General features: G+C 32.4%; 1 protein-coding gene and 1 long non-coding RNA gene across 2 annotated transcripts; both read right to left on the minus strand.

Annotated features, from left to right (window-relative positions):
* Positions 1 to 2,104: 2,104 nt before the first annotated feature.
* On the minus strand, positions 2,105 to 5,179 carry LOC114404092 (tetraspanin-11-like). The gene is made up of 2 exons (XM_028367205.1): positions 4,556 to 5,179; positions 2,105 to 2,611 (listed from the first exon to the last, which is right to left on the minus strand). The coding sequence occupies exons 1-2, from the start codon at positions 5,042 to 5,044 to the stop codon at positions 2,270 to 2,272; spliced, it is 831 nt and encodes a 276-aa protein (XP_028223006.1). The 5' UTR covers positions 5,045 to 5,179; the 3' UTR covers positions 2,105 to 2,269.
* A 3,879-nt stretch (positions 5,180 to 9,058) lies between these two features.
* LOC114404100 lies at positions 9,059 to 9,562 on the minus strand. Its single transcript, XR_003664816.1, has 2 exons — positions 9,475 to 9,562; positions 9,059 to 9,284 (listed from the first exon to the last, which is right to left on the minus strand). It is a non-coding gene; the product is annotated as an uncharacterized LOC114404100 (long non-coding RNA).
* Between the last annotated feature and the right edge of the window lie 13,276 nt (positions 9,563 to 22,838).

The raw sequence follows: 22,838 nt of genomic DNA on the forward strand, positions 1-22,838 counted from the left end.
TCATAACTGGTTGTGGATGTTTTAAAAAAAATACTAACAAAATGACTAACTGAAAAAGTTGAATAAAGTGTCATGAAAATACAGTCAATAAAGACATTGATTCTCAAGGATGGTGTATGATAAGAACTTGGGTATTATAGGGTTCTTAAATTAAGTCTCACATCAACTAGAATGTATGCTCAAGAGTACTTAGGTGGCTTGTTCTAGCCTCAAGAGAGAGGTAGCTTTTAAGGGAGGATTTCTCAAGCGCTTGAGTGCTTTTCAACTTGTCAAATCTCTACCAAACATGTGCACTATTATTTGTAACGTAATATGATATTGAAATGGGTTTCGAAAATTACTTTCTTGATAGTTATTAAGACGATAAGTGACCCAAAATAAAGCTTTTAACATTTGAGTTTCGATTATAAATAGAAAGGCACAAATAAAAATGACACCCTTCCTTCTTCTATCTCATTTGGATTATTATAAACATACATTTAATTCTTCTTCTATATCATTTCTACTTCGTTTTTTTCCTATTTTTTCTTCATTTTTTTCATATTATTTATTAAATATGTCACTTTGTATCTACCTTTTTCCTTTTTTTTCTTCCATTTATCATGTTTAGACTTTTTTCACGTCTTTCTATGGTTATCAATCAAGTATAGTAACATATTTTTTGGAAATTGGAATCTAAAAAAATAGAATTTGATCATAAAACAAATCAATTTTTATTTATTTATAATTAGAACTTAAATATAAAAAAATTACACAATCAATCAAAAATTATCATTTATATAACACAAGGTAATTAATTATTATAAAAATTAACAAATTTATGTCAATTTGTGATTGAATATGATAATATAAAATCCTCACACTATCACTACATACATTATTTACTCATTTATTTATTGTACTTAAATAGAAATTTGAGTTCAACTATAAATCTAAAATCCATTGCATTACCAAAAAAACAATCCATTTTACTTCTTTTAAAATTTATATTAAGATCATATCAATTAATATTATAAAAAAATGTAGTATGAAACCAAATAGCATAATTTTTAGTTAGAGAGTTGTAATATTTATATAGGTTAAATTAGTTTTTTTGTGTGTAATTTATTTTTTATGTTTGATTTAGTCTTTTATTTTTTTCTGGTTCAATTTGATCCTATAATTTTTAAAATTGGTTTAATTTAGTTTTCTAATTCTTTTGAGTTCAATTTGATTATCTAATTTTAAAATCAAATCAATTTGTCTTACTGACTAGATTAATTTGAGTAGTCATATCTTCTAAATTTGATGTCTAAATGAGCGTTTTGTGCTGGTTCAAAACCATTACTAAGAGTCATATCTTCTAAATTTGATGTCTAAATTGTGCTGGTTCAAAACCATTACTAAGTAGGTTTAAGCATCCACAAAGTACGATTTCTTAATAATATTGGCCTCGTCTATACAATAAGATCAAAGTAAATTGATTAAAAAGATTAAAGAATTAAATCAAACCTAAAAAATAAATTAGAAGACCAACTACTAATTTAACCTATTTATATATACACTATATTTTTTTCATAACGCCTTTTACAGTACTATTTTTTTTTATCTCTCTTCTCACATTAACAAATATCATACACTTTTTTCTTCTCTTCCTGTCTCTTTTTATTGAACCAATTTTTTTTGATACAATTTGTCTACCATTTATATATGTATACAAATCATTACACGAGTTTGGCATGCTACTACCGCTTACCATATTGATGAATATTGCCTATATCAGTCTATTACCTACGCCTATTTTTTTTAAAAAAAACGATTATGTGGAGCATTTTCGAATATTAATTGCTACCTATAAATGGTGAAAAACAATGCTAGTGAGAATCCTTAATGAGAGAAAATATATTGTACACATCATTTTATGTATAAATTTTTGAAAAAAGATAAATCAATGCAACCCCAATACTATTAGACACTGAATGAGAGAAAAAAAATTAATATAAGTATAAGAGGATTTATGATGTAATAATAAAAAGAAACAAATAAAAATAAATAAGAGATATTAGAAAAAAAATTAAAATAAAGAAATATTCAAGTATCATTATTCTAAATTTTTAAAGAAGGAAGAGAAAGACAAGTATTGATAAGATAATTGACGAGGTGGAAAGAGAAAATAAAATAAAATACTTACTACTACTACTGCTACTGCATTAGAGCCGTCTTCGCTAGTAATAGTATAGTATATAGTAACATGCACACAAATGAGAAAGCGCATGTATGGCTTCAATGGTCAAATTATTGTGGAGGGTATTCTCATTCTGATCTTTCTCTGGGTGGTGTAGTTGGAGTACTCCAACCGATTGTTCCTGATGGCGTAGCAGCCCAAGACATAGATGATGGTGACGAGCACGAGCACGCATGCATTGAATATGGTGAGATGTCTCCACTGGCTTCTGATGTTGGCCAGCACTCCTCCTTTGCACGAATCGCAGTTGAAACACAGTTTGTCTTGTCTGTTGCTCCATGTCCTGCAATCAGTGTCGTTCGCTAATGGACCCGCTTTTGGCGCTTCCCAGAACGTAGCGTTCTTCTTTGTGAATCCACATCGCAACGGTGGCTTACAGCACCCGATCTGTGTGGAGAAATTTATGTAATGAAAAAAATATATATAGAATGAATATAACAAAAGATAGAAGGAAAAAATAAGTAATGTAATAAAAAAAATGGGGGTAAAATAGATAGAAAGAAAAATAAGTAATGTTAATTGTCTTATAATTGACCCGTACTGACTTTGATCCCGATTCAAAAATATTCAATAAAAAAAAAGATATAACAAGAGAAAAGAAAGGAATATGAAAAAATATCAAAATTTATTATCTATTTTTATAATGATAATGCATAAAAATCATATTCTTTTTTCTATTCCATTCACGCGAATTATTATTTATTGAAATAGAAAAATTAATCGTTATTTCATTTAGCCTCAATCTTATCTAAGCCACAGAGGAAGGTAATTAGGAAATCTAAGATACACAGGAATTTTCTGAACTAGTAAAAATTTACAACCGAGTTTCAACATTTTATAAAAGCATTTGTCTAATTGACCCCAAGTAAAAATGGGGTTAAATAATCATTTAATGCATATCATTTATTTACTTTCATACCATTTATGTATAAAATTAATTTTTTTAATTTTTAATTAAAAATCAATAATTAAAATTATACTAAAATATATAAATATATGTAAACAAAGTATAAAATTTTAAAATATTCATAATTAGTATTTTAATCAATTATAAAACTCTAAATTCTTTATTCACTTTAGGTAAATAACTACCATAAAAAACTTTAGGTGAATAATTTTAATTTATTGTAACTTTAGAAAAATGAATTTTAATTTTTTAAATTTATTGAAATATATAAAACTTAACTTTAGGTAAATAGTTCTCATTTTACATTTGACTTTACAATCCAATTGTTCTTATTATCTATATTTAAAATGTAAAATGAGAGCTATTTACCTAAAATTAATTTTTATGTATTTCAATCAATTAAAAAATTAATAATATTTTTTCTAAAGTTAAAATAAATAAAAACCATTTACCTAAAGTGAATAAAGAATATAAATTTTTATGATCAATTAAAAAATTATTATTAAGATTTTAATATGTATAATTTGTTTACATATATTTATGCATTTTAGTATAATGTTAATTGTTAACTTTTATTTAAAAATTATAAAATTTTAAGAAATTAAAATTAAAGATAATATATTAAATGTGATAGTCATAATGATATAATTCAAAATATAAGAAAATTATTTATATTCTGGTTATTTAAGATGGGGTTGATTAACCCATTTTTATTTGAGGTCAGTTGAAACAATATATAATTTTCCTTCCAAAAGAAAAAGGAAAAAACAAATTATATTTAAGAATATAATTATTTGAAATCATTATATATATATATATATAATCAACACTCAACAATCTAATTACCATATAACATATATTAGAGTGACACCATAGAAATTATTTAACTGTTAAAATTTGTGAATCTTTATGGAAAAAATTTAAATTTTAGTAAAAAAAATAAAAGAACTGTGATATTAGTTACAAAAACTAAAAACACGAATTGTACAAAAAGCGAAATAAACTGTTAGTGGTTTTCTAAAGTAAATCCTGATTAAAAAAACTAACAAAGACAGAATTTGATTCGAATAACAAGTCGTGTGATTTAGACGCAAGACACACTCGTAACAAATACTATTTTTCAAAAAGAAAAAAAATACTAATTGTTGCGAATCAGTTTTCGTAAAGGTGATTTATGCCTTATTATCTTTTATATTTTTCTAATTACTTTAATCAACATTAATTACGCAAGAAATAATGTGTATATTCTTTCGTGCTGAATAGCAACTTGAAAAAAAAAAAAAAAACACTGAGATTACAGAGTGACATGCATGGTATCTGGTTTTAACAAACAAAAGCTACCATTATTTCTTACTTTTTTTCAAAACAAAATGTGCAAGTTTGAGTTTTTCCGTGACATGTACAAAACGGGAACCGTTACAAACCTGCGTGGTAGTTAACCGTTTGAAAGCGAGAGAGTCATTATTGTTAGCGTCCACGGCGAGGCCGTGACACACGCGCTTCTGCACCAAGCAACTCTGGGCCACGTCCCAGTTTCGCTGGTCGGTGACGTAGTGCTGCAGCCAGGGCGAGAAATCCCCTACTCCATACCCCACCGACGGCCCCGCCCGATCCGGCGCGTTGTTTCTGGTGACGAAGAGCGCTACAATGGTGAACGGCGAGAAGGCGAGGATGACGAAGAACGTGGCGAGGAGGTAGAGGTAGAGGGCGGCGTTGACGCGGCACAGCACGCCGACTAGGCCGAGGGTGGAGATGACGAATATGAAGAGGCCGCCGAAGAGGAGCGGGTACTGGAGCACCTTCTGGCAGTCGCCATGGACGCGGATGTAGGCGGAGTCGCCCATGGCGGCGATACTCAGGAGTAAGGGGAGTGTGTGGAGGATTCCGACCAGGGTGTTGTTTATGCGGAACATTGTGTGTTTTGATGGGGTGGTGTTTGAGAAAAGATTTCTTAAATGAGTGGAGAAAGAAACAAGTGTAACTGTTTTATGCGAACGAGGGAAGATGGGGTTTGAGGCTGGTAACGGAAATGTAGTTACTGAGGGTCTTGGCATGGGAATATACATGGGGTGACACGCATGTAAAAATTAGTGCTTGAACTTTTGAAGAGTCGTGTTAGCAAAGTTTTGAAATTGTGGTTCCAGTTACATTTGTAGATCAGTTTAATGATTGGGGAAGGATAATAGAAATCATTTAAATAGGAGAAACGTTCCCAATATTTTCTTTAACTCACTTAAATATATCTTTTATTAGTGTGGGTTTTATTTTTAATTTAATCAGTTTTACTACTTTATAGATGTTAATAAATTATATCAATATATAAAAGAAATACAACTTTGTATCATCACTATTTTTTGTCTCCACATTTTTAAATCATTTTATCCTTATTCTTAATAATGTTAAAACAATAAAAAAATTAAATCTTCCACTAATCATTCTCCACTTACATTGGATAATTTTATCTTTAAACCATTGCTTAAATTATTACTTTTTCTTTTAACTTACCTTAACCTCCCACTACTTTATAGTATTAGTTTTTTTTTATTCTATCATTTTTTAATAACTGTATTTATTTTTTAAATTATTATTATTTAAAAAATTTAGAAAGGCATTGCACTAGAAAATGTGTTGTTATATATGATTTATTGATTGATTAACTTGCATGCCATGCCTTTTGCTTGGCGTAGCATGCTACTCAACACGAAACAAGCCAGTCGGTAAGATCAGAAGTCGAACATATGACTAGTTCGATTAAATCATTGTATCATATCTATTTTCAAATTGATGCTAACGTCATTGAACTAGATGTCATCATATCGGAGGAGGGGAAAATAAAGTTGTTGTGAAGGAGGAAAAGTGTTTTGTGCAATCTGAAGGAGCAATGAGATCATAAGTATTAATTTGTTTAAATTTATTTGTTAAAATAAATTTTATTTTTATAAAATAAATATTTTTTGTATTTTTTAAGGTGTTTATCTAAATTGATAAAAAAACAATTTTTTTTCTTATTTTAAGAAGAAACTAGTCAGTAACCCGTGCATACTCAGATTAACCAAACCTCAAAGGTTGATGTGAATTTATAAAATAAAACATCGAAAAGGATATATAATAAGTTGGAGAGTTAATAAGATAAAAAAATAAATACACTTGTTAAAGTTAAATCAACAAAAAATAATAATAATAATAATAATAATAACAACAACAACAACAACAATAATAATAATAATAATAATAATAATAATAATAATAATAACAATAATAACAACAAAATAAATAAATTAATTAATTAAATACAAAAAGAGAAGTAGGAAAACTTTCCAATTTTCGTTGCACTCAACGTGATTTGTCTCCTTTATAAATCTCAGCATTAAAGTTGGTATAGGAAACATCAGTTATAGAATTGACATACAAATACATAATTTTTTTATATAATTACTCATCATTGTATATGTCTGATTTAAAAAACAAAACATAAAAAAGGATATATAATAAATTGGAAAGTTAATAAGATAAAAAATAAATACACTTGTTAAAGTTAAATCAACAACACATAATACTGATGATGATGATGATGATGATGATGATGATGATGATGATGATGATGATGATGATGATGATGATGATGATGATGATGATGATGATGATGATGATGATGATGACAAAATAAATAAATAAATTAATTAATTAAATACAAAAAGAGAAAGCAGAGAAACATTCCAATTTTCATTGCACTACCCACTTGATTTGTTTCCCGAGTGGATCTCAGCATTAAAGTTGGTATAGGAAACATCAATTATGGGATTGACATACAAATAGATAATTTTTTATATAATTACTCGCTATTGTATATGTCTGATTTAAAAAATAAAACATCAAAAAGGATATATAATAAGTTGAAAAGTTAATAAGATAAAAAATAAACACATTTGCTAAAGTTAAATCAACAACACATAATAATAATAATAATAATAATAATAATAATAATAATAATAATAATAATAATAATAATAATAATTTCTAATTTTCATTGTACTACCGATGTGATTTGTCTCCCGTATGAATCTCAACATTAAAGTTGGTAGAGTATTTTCAATTACAATAAATAAGAAATTCAAAGTATAATTTGTTTTCACCCATAAATATAAAGAGAAATAACTAAAATACACCGAAAATAAAAAAGAAAAGGTTCTGAGAGCCATAATAAATATTTTTTTTTTAAAAAACATAATAATTAAAGAAAAGCATCATGATTACATAACTTTATTGTACAAAATCAAAACAATCTGAACTCAACGGAGAAGTTAAATAAGAAAGTTTCTAAAAAGTTTGATGTGTATAAATAAATTTTAACTTATGAAAAGAGTTTGATTTGCTTACCCTTTTAATTAATTTCATTTTATTTTCTTGTAAGTATTTGTTAATAAACTCATCTAAATTTGGCCTTAGTAATTTAAGGAGAAATGATCTTCTTTTTTAAGTTATCTTCTCACATAGTCGCAGTCCTTACAGAAAAATCGAAAACCACATTGGACACTTCACCCGCTCCTTGATATTCGGTTATGTTTATTTCACCACCAATTACAAAGAAATTTATTTTAGTCTGCGCCAAATAACAAATAATAATTTGTACTTTTTCATGATATCGTCTTGATTTTGTGAAATAAAATTGATTCTAGTGTTTTTTTTCCTAATCAACTTTGGGTGTTATCTAAACACACTATAAGTAAGCTATATTATTGTTTTAAGGTAGTTTTTGTACACAATAAAAATAACTAAATATTTTAAGTGTCCTTAAAATATTTACTAAGATTTTAAGAATACAAAAAAAATATTTATGTTTTTAATATATTAAATAATACACTTTTTAGAGTATTTTTATTCTGTAAAAAATGTTATTATAACTAAGGTGTAAAGGGACTCATATTTTATTAGTAGCATAACTATAATAAGAAGATGCAATATTCCTTAGAGAAAGAATGAAAAATTGACCACCGACCCAATGGCAATCGGAGAACGTGGTGTGTGTGTGTGGTTCATCGTTCATGCCACGTGTCTCCTTTCCTTTGCGGCTATTCGATGAAAGGAAAGTTTCATGCCACAATTAAAGGAATTTTGTATTCAAAGAAAGCTAAGTTTCATGCCACGATTAAGGATTTTTATATTTCGTCAATACATTCAAAGTATGAAGTATTTCAAAAAGTATAAGTATTGAATAGTTTTATATTTACAAAATATTAAACATTTCCCAATTAAAAAAATCTATTTTTACTTTTGCCATATTCTTGTTACAAACAGATAAGATATATATTTTTAGCCAAATAATTGTATATTCATACAATATTTTATTTATACAATATTTTTATCTTTCTTTCATGTCATTTATTATATTTCATTTTTCATTTTAATAATTTAATTAATTGTGTATAAATTATCTGGGATCAAATTTAGATCTTTTTTCTTTCATATCATTTGTTATATTTCATTTTTTTCTTTTAATAATTTAATTAACCGTGCATAAATGAGTTGGGATCAAATTTAGATTTTTTTAACAGATTTAACGTGTGTTGTGATATATGTATATTATATTTTTATACAGTTACTTGCATACAATATTAGTATCAAATTAATAAAATTAAAATCGGGACAAAAGATTCTAATTATGAAATCCGCAAATCAGACTCCCAAACCTCATCAAGCTGATCCTTATGTAAGATGTTTCAGTTGTTCGTTTAGCAACTTTGCTTCTCTCTCAACATTACTAACTCTGCATTCTATTTGTTCAAGCTACAACAGGAACAATAATTAAGCAAATCAAACAATAACTCAGCTGAAAATAGCTTCTTAGTATGAACAACAAATATAACCACTTCCATTGGCAAGGGAGGAATCAAATGCCACAGTGCCATGTAAAATTAAAATTAAAAAAATAAAGACAGAAAAATATTTAAACTACTTTAAGCTAACTTGTTTAGGGGCGCAAACAATATAAAAGCTACAGATTTTGTTTCTGCTGGGATTATATATTTGTGTAGAGGTGATTTTGATGTGATTAATTTCATTGGTATCTTTGCTGTGTTTCTGCTGCAATCAGAAATTATCAACCTCCTTCAGCTCCATGCCATAGCCACTGTGATCTTCTCCCCCCTTTACTTTCTATGGGCACAATAATAATAAAATAAAAGCAATAATATAAATAACAATTAAAAACTTTATACACAAAGACACACAACAAAACAAAATTGAGTTGATTAAGCAATTTCAAAGGGTAAGAATACTTTTCCATGTTAATAATCTGCTAGAATGTAGTTAAAATTGAGTTGATTCCCTTCCAAACCTAACTCACCTGAAATTTATGATAAGTCTATACTCCTCGTTAGATGAAAGACTGTTATTTCGCTATTGTTGTTGTAACCAAAAGCTGATGAAATGCTGGCAAACAGAAAGGAAGAGAGAGTATATAGAAGTCAATATTAAAAAACAATATGTAACACCTTGTCATTCATTCATCAAAGGGATAAGAAAAAATACTTAGGAAAATAAATGAGTGAATAGGCAATTTAATCCCTGAGATTGTACCTATTTTGCATATTAGTCCCTAACTTAATATTAAATTCAAAATAATCTCTATCTTTGCATAAGTGTTGCAAAATAGTCCTTCCGTTAAATTTTAAAGTAATGCCGTTAGTGAGGTCAATTTTAGTGCCACGTGGACTATCCACGTGGCACTAAAGGATGACGTGGCATGACACGTGGACGTGCCTGATGCCACGTCATTTGATGATAACAAAACGAGTAAATAGACAATTTAGTCCCTGACTTTGTACCCCTGTTGCATATTAGTCCCTAACTTAATGAAAAATTCAAAATAGTCCCTATCTTTTACATAAGTATTGCAAAATAGTCTTTCCGTTAAATTTTAAAGTAATGTTGTTAATAAGGTCAATTTTAGTGTCACGTCATTTAATGATGATAGAATGAGTGACTTCTTCAAATTTGATGGTTTTGAACCAATTGAGGCATATATACGAAAAAGAACTCACACACACTTGCACAAATAAAAAGAACCAAAAATCCACAGCTACAACCTTATCTCTGTAGCTGTCAACACCAATGGGCGAGGTCTGCATAACCATTCTCTTTTCCTCTTTTTTTTTACTTCAATTACCATCAATGTAGCATTCTGGGTTCTGATTTTTTTTTTTTGTGTTTTGAATAGGAAGAGAAAAAATCAGAGGAAAACAAAGTGGAGGAGAAAAAAGCAAATGAAGAAGAAAAGAAAGAAGAAGAGAAAAAACCAGAGGAATCAAAAGATGACAAGGAATCCAAGGAGGAATCTGCGCTGCCAGAAATCGTGCTAGGCACAACCTTTGCAATGCATGGACACTTTAAGCATGATTTCTGGCATCTTTTAAGTTAGGGACTATTTTGCGGCATCCTTGTTGGTCTCCTCTATATATAGGGAAAGAAAGGGGCTAATGAGGTTATTTTGTCCAATGTGGGACTTAAAGCGCTTTTCATGATCAAGTGACCTACTTTGGAGCTGATTTTCTGTAAGATAAAAGTTGATTTTGGTTTCTAAGGTGTGTGAGTGAATTGCAGCAAGCTTTCCATCGATGCAAGAAACACCTCAAACGAACAAATATAACTCAAGATATGAGGTGGTCTATCTATGGTTGTCATCATAAAACTAACACTAGACTTGGACAACTTTTCAAGCATTTTAACTATAAGAAGTTAATATAATACTTTTCTACCACCAAAAATAATATAATATAATAAAAAGGATGTCAACAACAACGACAACAATAATAATAATATACACAAAATACACATATGCATAGGAACATACACACTATCACAACACAAGTGCATGCTTAGGATACAACCAATAATATACAAATAATAATAACAAATATTTACAAAAAATATAACAGAAGGGTCCTAATAAAAGTTCTCCTTATGGTATATTCCTAGTACTTAAAACTTGGGGTGTTACATTCATTCCACAAACAAACTTCCTTTGTTCAAAGGCATCAAGTATGACTACTAAAGGAAGAGGATGATTGCATATTTTGAATCCATGTGCATTGACATGTGGGACATGGTGGAAAATGGAAATCATATTCTATTTGATGAAGATCTAAATGATATCCCTAGGAATAGGTGGACAAAAAAGAAAAAGCAAAGATTGATGCTCAACTCATGTTTTCCAATGGATGAAAAAAGAGGTGGGACACCCTTGCCATAACATACAAAGGGTCATCACAGGTAAAAAGTGATGCAATCCTACCCCCAAGGGTATTGGATAGAAGACTCCAAGAAGATTGAGCTAGAGCTGCTAAAGAAGACCCTAGGGTTCTCATGAACCTCAGGGTAGATTTCTGATCCCATGGGCCAAGGTTGGGTCCATTCTTCTTTGTAAATATTAGAATAGGTTTTTCCTTCTTTTGGGCCTTGTATTTTGGCCATTCTTGTAATATAGGGTTTTAGCCTTGTATTTCAGGGTATTTTGAGTAGTCTTTGTATTAGGGACTTTTTTTGTATTTTCATGTATTTTGGCATGGGGTGAGCTTAGCTATTATACGGGGTGTGTGTAGTTGAGTTCTAGTTTCTCATCTCAAGGAGGTGAGCTTAGCTATTAGAGGAGTATTTGTAGCTAAGCTCTAGCTTCTCCAAGAATCTTCTCAAGGAAGTTTCTCAAGGAAGCTTCTCAAGGAGGTGAGCTTAGTTCGTAGAGGGGATGTATGTAGCTAAGCTCTAGCTTCTCAAGGAAGTTTCTTAAGGAAGCTACCTAGGCTATAAATAGAAGCATGTGTAACACTTGTTGTATCTTTGATGAATGAGAGTCTTGTGAGACACAACTCAAAGTTCAAGTTCTCTCCCTCTTTTCTTCCTTCAATTTTGTGCTCCCCCCTCTCTTTCTCTCTTTCTTTTCCTCCATTGAAGCACTCTCTCCAAGCTTCTTATCCAAGGCACTTTCTCGGTGGCAAAGCTCCTTCTTCCATGGCTTATTCCCTAGTGGATGACGCCTCCTCTCACATCTTCTCCTTTATCTTTCGTTGCATCTCCATGGTGGAAAATCACCATTGAAGGACTTCATTGAAGTTCAAAGATCTAGCCTCCATAGAAGCTCCACAAGTAAGCTTCCATCAAAAAGGAACAAGCTAGGTTTCCTCACACACAAGTATGAACTATTTACTATAGAGGAAGGAGAAGACATACAATGTATGTCTAGTTGCTTCCAAACCATATTAAACGAGCTAAGATCTCTAGGTTGAAATTTTGATAATTATGATCATATTGATAAAATCTTGAGAAGTTTGTCTAGAAAATGGAGACCGCATGTAACAGCTTTAAGAGCCCTAAAAAATCATGACACCATGTCCCTTGAAGAGCTCCTTGGAACTCTTAAGTTCATGAACAAGAACTTCAGAAAGATGAAAGACTTAAGAAAAGGAAGTCTCTGGCTCTTAGCATCTAGAAGACCAAGAAAACATCATCCTCCAAGGATTCATCTTCAAAATCAGCATCTAGAAGCTCGTCCAAAGCTCTAAGTGTAGAAAGTTACTCTAATGAAGAATCTGAGAAAGAACCTGATGAGTTTGCTATCATCTCAAGAAAGATCAGAAAGATGTGGAAGAAAACAAATGGATCCAAGTGGAAGAACCCATGTAAGAAGGTGTTCAAGGAGAAGAAAGGTAAATACAAAAGCTCCAGAATATGCTATGAGTGCAAGAAACCTAGACACTTGAAATTTGAATGCCCAAATTAAGAGAAGTCCAAGGACAAAAAGAAGTACTACAAGCCTAAAGAAAAGAAAGGCCTCAGAGCACTGATCGGGGCCGTACCCCAATCAAATAAACATTAAAATGCAGTATCTAGGAAGTGATACTAGGTCGTCTCCCAGTGAGCAATGATCAAACAAACGTTCATAACATATAATAATAAAACAGTAATGAATTAAGGGGGTTGTTTGTTTTTGTAATTTAACCAACAGGCAAACTTGAATTGAAAAAAAATAATAGAACTAAAACATGTTGTTTCCCCTTGATTCAAAAGTAAGTCTCTTATCCTAGGTTACGAGAATTTATCTCTAATAAGTTCAACCACTTAATCCAACCCAAAATTAATGTACTAAGCGAAAATTAACACAAGGCTGTCATTATGTGATTAAGCAACACATACACCAATTAATTCCTCTCACATGTCCATTAAGCATGAACGTTAATTAAGCACAGAGATAATTAATCAAGCATTAAGCATGCATGGATTAATATTAGGAACAAATACAGAATAATTGGTGAAGGGGAAAAACTGATCAGGATTTAATATTAATAACAAAACCTCAAAGAGAGCTATGCTTAATCCTCAAGAGAAAACAACACTAGAGATTCAGCCTTCCATTAACAGCAGAAACGAATAGGAAATCAAAGGCAGAAAATCAATTGAAATTAGAAGATAGAAATGAAAAGGAAACTGGAATTAAAGGTAGAAAATGAAAATGGAGTTCTACGTGAACAGTACCATGCGTGAATAGTAACCTGAGAAAACTAAAAATGAAACCCTACAATTTGTCTCTTCTCCGTGAACAGTAACTAGCCACTCTTAAAACCCTAGCAACTGGGCTCACTAAAGGTCACTAGGCCCCAAAGCTTACAAATATGATTTTTGGGCCCAATAAGGTCTGGTGGCCCAATTACAAAAATATAGTCCAAAAATGAAATAAAATAAAACTGGACGACAAATAAAATTGTCTGCCCTCTTCATGTCCAAGCCGGTTCAGCCCAATTCCGGATCCAAGCCCAATTGCTTATAATTCTCCTGAAATTAAATTAAAACACAGAATTAGTCAAGTAGGCCCAAATGATAAAATTGCATAATTAATTTGACAATTAAGGCTAATCAGTAATTAAAATGGTGACAGAAAGGAGTAAGAAATATGAGAAAATAATGACACATCAAATTGCCCCACACTTAGCCTTTTGTACTCCTGGGAAAAATCAAAAAGCAGAGTAAGGAACAAATCCAAAGACATTAAAAGAGAGACAAACAAACACAAAAACATTTACATATTTCTCAATGAATCTCAAGGAATGAAAGGAATGGGCAACATCCAACACAAAAGTAGTAAACCCAAAACCAAAATTAAAAATTAAGCATAAAAAGTAAACCCAAAACCTCCAATATCAACAAAATCAACCAAATCCTCAAAACAAGACCTCATTTATTCAACTTCATTCTTTTTTTGTTTTTTTTTTTGGAAATTAGCATTTGAAAGCAGTTTGAATATTTGAAAAATAAAGCAATAATTAGGCAATATATGCATATACATCAAGCATGGAAAAAATACATCATCAAGCATCATATCATCCAATGAAACATACCCCCCCCCCCCCCCCCCCACACTTATTCCCAAAACAATTCCAAAGCTCCAAAATTCCTTAGGGTAGGGTGAGATCATGGTTTTTCACTTAAGGCTTGTAATGAGCTTCAAAACAAAGAAAAGGGAACATAGGCTCAAAGGGGCTATCAAAGGAATTAATTCAAGGCACGCTCATTTGGCTAGAGGCTTATAAGAACAAAATGCCTAAATTATCTCCCAACATGCATGTGAACCAAGAAGTATCAACAAGAGTCAAGCCAAGGCTATTGTGCAAGCAATCAATGGAGCAAAACATATCGAATAGAGTAGATGATGATGGCTCAAAATCTCACCAAGGGTAAATCTATCACTTTCAATTCAACCTTTCAAAACTAACTTGACATGTAGAGAAAAACAAGGATTTCAATTCACAAAATGCCAAGAAACTCCTATTTCAAAAACAATTACCCATTACCTGTACATAACCTAGAATTCAAAGAGAAACATGCAATGTTGTACACAAAACATAAAACCAAAATAACAAAATTAACCTAGAAAACCCCAAACAAAGAACAATCTCCCCCCCCCCCCACACTTAAACAACACATTGTCCTCAATGTAGCATAATCATAAGATCAAGAGCAATCAGAACAATCAATAAATTTGGACAAGTGCAATAAAAGTAAAGAAGGAGACAAAAAAAGAAAACTCCCTAAGTCATGGCGGAAGAGAAGTAGGGTGAAGTAAGGAGGTATCCTCCACCACTACATCCACCAAGGAGGGATTTGTGAGGAATGGTTTCAGCCGGTGTCCATTGACCTTTAAGCTCTTATCTGTGGATTCACTTTTGATCTCAACTATACCATAAGGAAAAACATTAGTCACCACAAAAGGACCAATCCACTTTGACCTCAACTTACCACTCATGAGTCCGAGCCTAGAGTTATACAATAAAACTTTCTGTCTAACCACGAAGTCCTTCTTAGCTATCAAGCTGCCATGGAACTTCTTGGTCTTCTCCTTGTAGAATTTGGAATTCTCATAGGCTTCTAAATGGATCTCATCTAGCTCATTTATTTGCAACTTCCTTTCCTCTCCAGCCTGATCAATAGAGAAGTTGTAAGTCTTTACAGCCCAGTAGGCTCTGTGCTCTATCTCTACAGGAAGATAGACAAAACCAAAAAGAGACAGGGAAAGGCCCCATAAAGTCTATACCCCAGACATCAAACACCTCACAGAACAACATGGGTTGTTGAGGCATTTGCTGTCTCCATGAAAGTAAGCCGCCTACTTTCTGACAAGGCTCACAAGTGCTATAGATTCTCCACGCATCCATGAAGATGGTGGGCCAATAGAAACCGCAGTCAAGCACCTTGCGAGTTGTCCTCTGTATGCTAAGATGGCCACCTGGGGCGGAAGAATGACAGAATTGCAGGACCGAGTCAATCTCATGGTCTGGAATGCATCTCCTAATAACTTGGTCATTGCACAACTTCCACAAATAGGGGTCATCCCAAATATAGTGCTTACCATCGCTTTTAATTTTATCAGTTTGAGCTTTAGATGCTAAGGGAGGAAAAATAGAAGCAACCAAATAATTCACAATATTAGCAACCAAGGAGTGGGGAAGGAATCAGAAATATTATACAAAATGTACAAATGGTCATCCGGAAAATCATCCCGAATGGGTGAGTCCTCAGGCACACGCTCAATCCTACTTAGGTGGTCAGCCACAAGGTTTTGTGCACCGCTCTGATCATGGATCTCCAAATCAAACTCTTGGAGCCAAATCATGCACCTGATCAATCTAGGCTTTGATTCAGCCTTCTTCAACAGGTACTTCAGAGTTGCATGGTCAGTATAAACAATAACACGAGTACCAAGCAAATATGAATGAAATTTCTCAAGAGCAAAAACTATCGCTAATAGCTCCTTCTCTGTGGTAGTGTAATTTGCTTGGGTAGCCTCCAAAGTTCTGGAAGCGTAGTAGATCACCCGAGGCAGCTTGTCAATCTTTTGAGCAAGGACAGCCCCCAATACATAATTGGATGCATGACACATCAGTTCAAATGGGGTTGTCCAATCAGGTGCCTGAATGATAGGGGTGGTAGTCAACGCACGCTTGAGGCAATCAAAAGCCTCTTTGCACTGGTCATCAAAATCAAACTCCACCTCCTTTTGCAGCAGATTGAATAGTGGTAGGGTCACTTTGCTAAAGTCCTTGATAAAGCGCCTATAAAACCCTGCATGGCCAAGAAATAACAACTATCTTTGCAGGGTCTACCTCTATGCCCCTACTGGAAATGATATGCCCTCAAACTATACCTTGTTCTACCATGAAGTGACATTTTTCAAAATTTAGCACAAGGTTAGTTTCAATGCATCTATTAAGAACTCTATCCAGACTATCCAAACATGCATCAAAAGAGGATCCATAAACAGTAAAATCATCCATAAACACCTCTATGCAACTCTCTAAAAAGTCACTGAAAATGCTAAGCACACACCGCTGGAAGGTACCAGGGGCATTGCATAGGCCAAAAGGCATCTTCTTATAGGCAAAAGTGCCAAAGGGACAGGTGAATGTGGTCTTTTCTTGATCCTCAAGAGCAATATGAATTTGTAAGTAACCAGAAAAACCATCAAGAAAACAGTAATGAGACTTACCTGCCAAGCGCTCAAGCATTTGATCAATGAATGGCAGGGGAAAATGATCTTTTCTGGTTGCTTGGTTCAGCCTCCTATAATCAATGTGTAGAAGCAAAGCTTCAAGAATTATTTTGATGATGCCACAAAATTTAAGAATTATTTTGATGATGCCAAGGAATTCCAAAGATCATTAAAGATGAATTTCAAGGATGAAGAAAGCAAGATGTCAAGCAAAGCAAAGATCTCAAGATAAGAATTAAGATAGACTCTTAGAAAAGTTTTTGAAAAACACAAATGATTGGCCAAGTGAGTTTCTATCTTAAACAAAATTATCCAAGCATTTTACTCTCTGGTAATCAATTACCAGAGGTTGTAATCAATTACTAGTGGCCACAAAGCTTTTTGGAAATATTTTCAAAGCTATAATCGATTACCAAAACTATGTAATCAATTACCAATGCTTTAAAACAGTTAAAAATGATTTTGTAAGTGTGTAATTGATTACACATCATATGTAATCGATTACCATAGCTTTTGAACATTGGACATTTGAATTTTGAAAAAAAATAATTGTGTAATCGATTACACCAATGCTGTAATCGATTACCAGAGAGGATTTTCGAGAAAATCTGCCAACAGTCACAACTTTTCATTGGATTTTTGAATGGCCATCAATGGCATTTAAATAGGTGACTTGGGCACGAATTTTCTTTAGAGTTTTCACTGTTCACAAAAGGCATAATCCTTTCAAACAAAAATATCTTATCTTCAAAAATTCCTTGGCCAAACACTCGTGTTATTCAATAAGGAATTGAGGGCTTCATTGTAACATCTGTCTCTTTCAAGAGAGATCATTTCTTCTTCTTCTTCTTCTTACTTTTGAAAAAGGGCTAAGAGACTGTGAGTCTCTTGTTGTAAAGCATCTGAGTACAAAGGAAGGGTTGTCCTTGTGTGTTTCAGAAGGTGTAAAGGATTTGTGAGATAGTGGAACTCCTAAGCGGGTTTCTTGGGGACTGGATGTAGGCAACGAACTTTGCCGAACCAGTATAAAAACTGTGTTTGCACTTTCTCTTCCCTTAAACTATTTTATTTATTGTTGCTTATTGTTTCTATTCAGTAAGTTTGATTTGAAATATTATTTAGGAATTCATTTTAAAAGGAATCTTGGGACTTGGGTTAAAATCAAAGTAGAATTTTTAATTGGGGAATAATTTGTGCTATCTTAATTCAACCCCCCCTTCTTAAGATATCTGAGGCCACTTGTGCAACAAGTGGTATCAGAGCTTCATTCTTGTACAAAGTTTAGAAGCTTCAAGAATTAATGGCCTCATCAAACTACTTGTTCCCTGAAGGCAATTCAATTAATAGGCCTCCCATTTTTAATGGAGTGGGTTACCACTATTGGAAAACCCACATGCAAATCTTCATAGAGGCTATAGATTTAAACATTTGGGAAGCCATAGGAATAGGGCCTTATATTCCCACCATGGTTGCTGGAAATACAACAATAGAAAAGCCTAGGGAAGATTGGAGTGAGGAAGAAAGAAGACTAGTACAATATAACTTAAAAGCCAAAAACATAATTACATCTGCCCTAGGAATGGATGAATACTTTAGGGTATCAAACTTTAAAAGTGAAAAGGATATAAGGGATACCCTACAAGTAACACATGAAGGCACAACAGATGTTAAAAGATCTAGGATAAACACATTAACTCATGAATATGAACTATTTAGGATGAATGCAAATGAAAGTATACAAGACATGCAAAAGAGGTTCACACACATAGTTAATCATCTTGCATCTTTAGGAAAAATATTTCCAAATGAGGATCTAATAAATAAAGTTTTGAGATGTCTAAGTAGAGAATGGCAACCCAAGGTAACAACCATCACAGAATCTCGAGATTTATCTAGTATGTCTCTTGCCACATTGTTTGGTAAATTACAGGAACATGAGATGCAGTTGCAAAGACCAAATCAACATGAAGAAAATGATAAGAAGAAGAAGGGAATTGCTTTTAAAGCCTCATCTTCAATCCAAGAAGAAAGTGATATGGAAGATTCAATTGACTTGGATGATGATGAAGAACTTAGTCTCTTTGTCAAAAGATTCAACAAATTTCTTAGGATGAGAGAAACTCAAAGAAGACAAAACTTCAAACCTAAAAGAAGGATTGAAGAATCATCTCAGGCTCCAAGATGCTATGAGTGCAATCAACTCAGACATCTAAGGGTTGATTGTCCAATCTTTAAGAAAATAATGGAGAAGTTCGAAAACAAGAACATTGGAGAAAAGAAGGCAAAGAAGGCCTACATTACATGGGATGATAACGACTTAGAATCGTCTGATGATTCTGAAAAAGAAGTGATTAATCTATGTCTAATGGGCAAAAACTACAAAAGTGATGAAGAGGTAACATCTTCTAACAAATCTATTTCTTTTGATGAGTTACAAGATGCATTTGCTGAATTACATAGTGAATCTATTAAACTTGCAAAACTTGTTTCTTCATCTAAGAAAACTATTTCAGATTTAGAGAAAGAGATTTCAAAGTTAAATAAAGAGTTAGATCATCTTAAGTCTAAAGTGTCAATCTCTAAATCAAGTGATAAAGTTCATGCTTCTACTATGACTATTGAAAAAGAAAATTCATGTGAATGTTGTAGTAAATATGTAGAAGAAATTAAAAATCTGAAAAACTCACTTGCCAAATTTTCAAGTGGCAAAAACAACCTAGATATTATATTAGGAAAAAAAAGATGTATTTTTGATAAAGCAGGGATTGGATATAAACCAGAAAAACAACAAAAGCTTTATAAAAATTTCTTTTCCTCCACACAAAAATATAATTATCCTTTCATTACATGTTTTTACTATGGAAGAAAAGGGCATGGCATATCTACATGCTATTTTAGGAAAAATTGCAACAATATTAAGATGATTTGGGTCCCAAAATGATCTATTGTTCACACTAACACTCAAGGACCCAATAAAGATTGGGTACCTAAGTCACAATGTTGATCTTTTAGGAACCCTTGAGGAAAAAGTGGTACATAGATAGCAGGTGCTCAAAACATATGACGGGCGATGCATCAAAATTCACACATATCTCTCCCAAGAAAAGCGGGCATGTAACCTATGGTGACAACAACAAAGGTAGAATGATCCTTAAGTCAAAAACTAGGTGATAATCAACGTTTTCTTAGCAAATATAATGATCCATGGCTATGGCATAAAAGGATTGCTCACATTAACATGGAACACTTAAACAAATTAATTTCAAAAGATTTAGTTGTTGGTTTGCCAAAACTAAAATTTGAAAAAGATAGACTATGTGATGCATGCCAAAAGGGAAAACAAACTAGAGTTTCATTCAAATCCAAAAACATTGTTTCAACTACTCAAACTTTACAATTACTACACATGGATTTGTTTGGCCCTTCTAGAATCATGAGTCTTGGAGGAAGTTACTATGCCCTTGTTATAGTTGTTGACTATTCTAGATACACTTGGATACTATTTATTACTCATAAGAATGATGTATTTCAAGCATTTAGGAAACTTGCAAAAATGATTCAAAACAAGAAAAATCTCAAAATTATATCTATTAGGAGTGATCATGGGGGTGAATTTGAAAATAAAGAATTTGAATTATTTTGTGATAAGCATGGCATTGAACATAACTTTTATGCACCTAGAACCCCTCAACAAAATGGACTTGTTGAAAGGAAAAATAGATCTTTGGAAGAAATTTCTAGAACCTTATTAAATGACTCTCCTCTTCCAAAATATTTTTGGGTTGAAGCCGTTAATACTGCATGCTATATCATGAATAGGGCTTTAATAAGACCCATTTTAAAGAAAACTCCATATGAACTGCTTAATGGTAGAAACCCAACATTTCACACCTTAATGTTTTTGGTTGCAAATGCTTTGTATTAAACAATGGAAAAGAAAACTTAGGAAAGTTTGATGCTAAGTCAGATGAAGGAATTTTCCTTGGTTATTCCTTGCATAATAAAGCTTATAGAATATATAATAAGAGAACTATGACTATTGAAGAATCTATTCATGTTTCCTTTGATGAGTCTAATGCTATTCCTCCAAGAAAGGATATTTTAGATGATATTGCAGAATCTTTAGAACAAATGGATATTTATGGACAAGATTCTAAAGGAAAAGGAAAAGGAAGCAATGAAGATCCTCCAGAAGAAGCCAAATCAAATGATGAACTTCCAAGAGAATGGAAAGCTTTAAGAGATCATCCCCTTGACAACATTATTGGTGAAATCTCAAAAGGGGAGTTCTCTCTTGATATGCAAAGCGAATTTGAGATGTCGATGATGGGCGAACTAAATTACTTCCTGGGGTTACAAATCAAGCAAACTAAAGAAGGTATATTCGTCAACCAAGCAAAATAATGCAAAGAATTGATCAAAAGATTTGGGATGGAAAGTGCAAAGCACATGGCTACACCTATGAGTACTGGATGCTACTTAGAAAAAGATGAATCTGGTCAGTCTATAGACATGAAACGATATCGAGGTATGATTGGATCTCTTCTCTATTTATCTGCTAGTAGACCGGATATCATGTTTAGTGTATGCATGCGTGCTAGGTTCCAATCCAACCCCAAACAATCACATTTGAGTGCAGTAAAAAGGATCATAAGATACCTATTAGGAACAATCAATTTAGGATTATGGTATCCTAAGAACTCAACATGTAACTTAATAGGATACTCTGATTCTGACTTTGTCGGATCCAAAACTGATAGAAAGAGCACAAGTGGGACATGTCAATTTATTGGATCTTCTCTTGTATCATGGCATAGTAAGAAACAAAATAGTGTTGCTTTATCTATTGCTGAAGCGGAATATATTTCTGCTGACAGTTGTTGTGCCCAAATTTTATGGATGAAGCAACAACTATCTGACTATGGAATCCTTCTTGATCATATACCTATTAGGTGTGACAATACAAGTGCAATCAATCTATCCAAAAATCCAGTTTAACACTCTAGAACCAAGCATATAGAAATTAGGCATCATTTCTTATGAGATCATGTTCTGAAGGGAGATTGTGTTCTAGAATTTGTTGATACAAAGAATCAGCTTGCAAGTCAGAAGTATATGTACTTCCTGCAACATGGTTAGTGCATTCTGACTCTAAAAAATCAACATCAAGAGGTACAACACCTAGAAAATTAGAACCAGACTCAATTTCAAATTTACTCTCAAAATAAAAATCAGATACAGGATCAAATTCAAACTCAGATTCAGATTCAATGCATGAGTGATGCAAGCTCCATTGGAGCTTGTAGGCCTAGGATCTTCTTCATCAATGGATTCCTTTGCTTCTTGGAAGATGAATGGCAGCGGAATGGAGAAGGGAGAGAGAGAGGAGACGCCACTTCAAGGAGAAGATGAGTCTAGAAGAAGCTCACCACCATAGGAGGCCATGGATAAGAGCTTGGAGGAAGAAGGAGATGAATGAAGGGAGAGGGAGAGAAGAGCACGAAATTTTGTGCTCCAAATGAGCTTTGAAATCTGAAGTTTAATATTCAAATGATTAAAGTTCAAAAAAATGCACACACATGACCTCTATTTATAGCCTAAGTGTCACACAAAATTGGAGGGAAATTCAAATTTCACTGGAATTTGAAATTGAATTTGTGGAGCCAAACTTTGGA

This window comes from Glycine soja, unplaced genomic scaffold (assembly GCF_004193775.1).
Source record: "Glycine soja cultivar W05 unplaced genomic scaffold, ASM419377v2 Super-Scaffold_81, whole genome shotgun sequence".
Classification (NCBI taxonomy): Eukaryota; Viridiplantae; Streptophyta; class Magnoliopsida; order Fabales; family Fabaceae; genus Glycine; species Glycine soja.

Excerpts from the sequence above, each read along its gene's own strand:
- LOC114404092 (XM_028367205.1), bottom strand. The coding sequence starts at position 5,044 with ATGTTCCGCATAAACAACACCCTGGTCGGAATCCTCCACACACTCCCC. Across the intron at positions 2,612-4,555 it reads AACGGTTAACTACCACGCAG|ATCGGGTGCTGTAAGCCACC; the intron begins GTTTGTAACGGT and ends TTCTCCACACAG.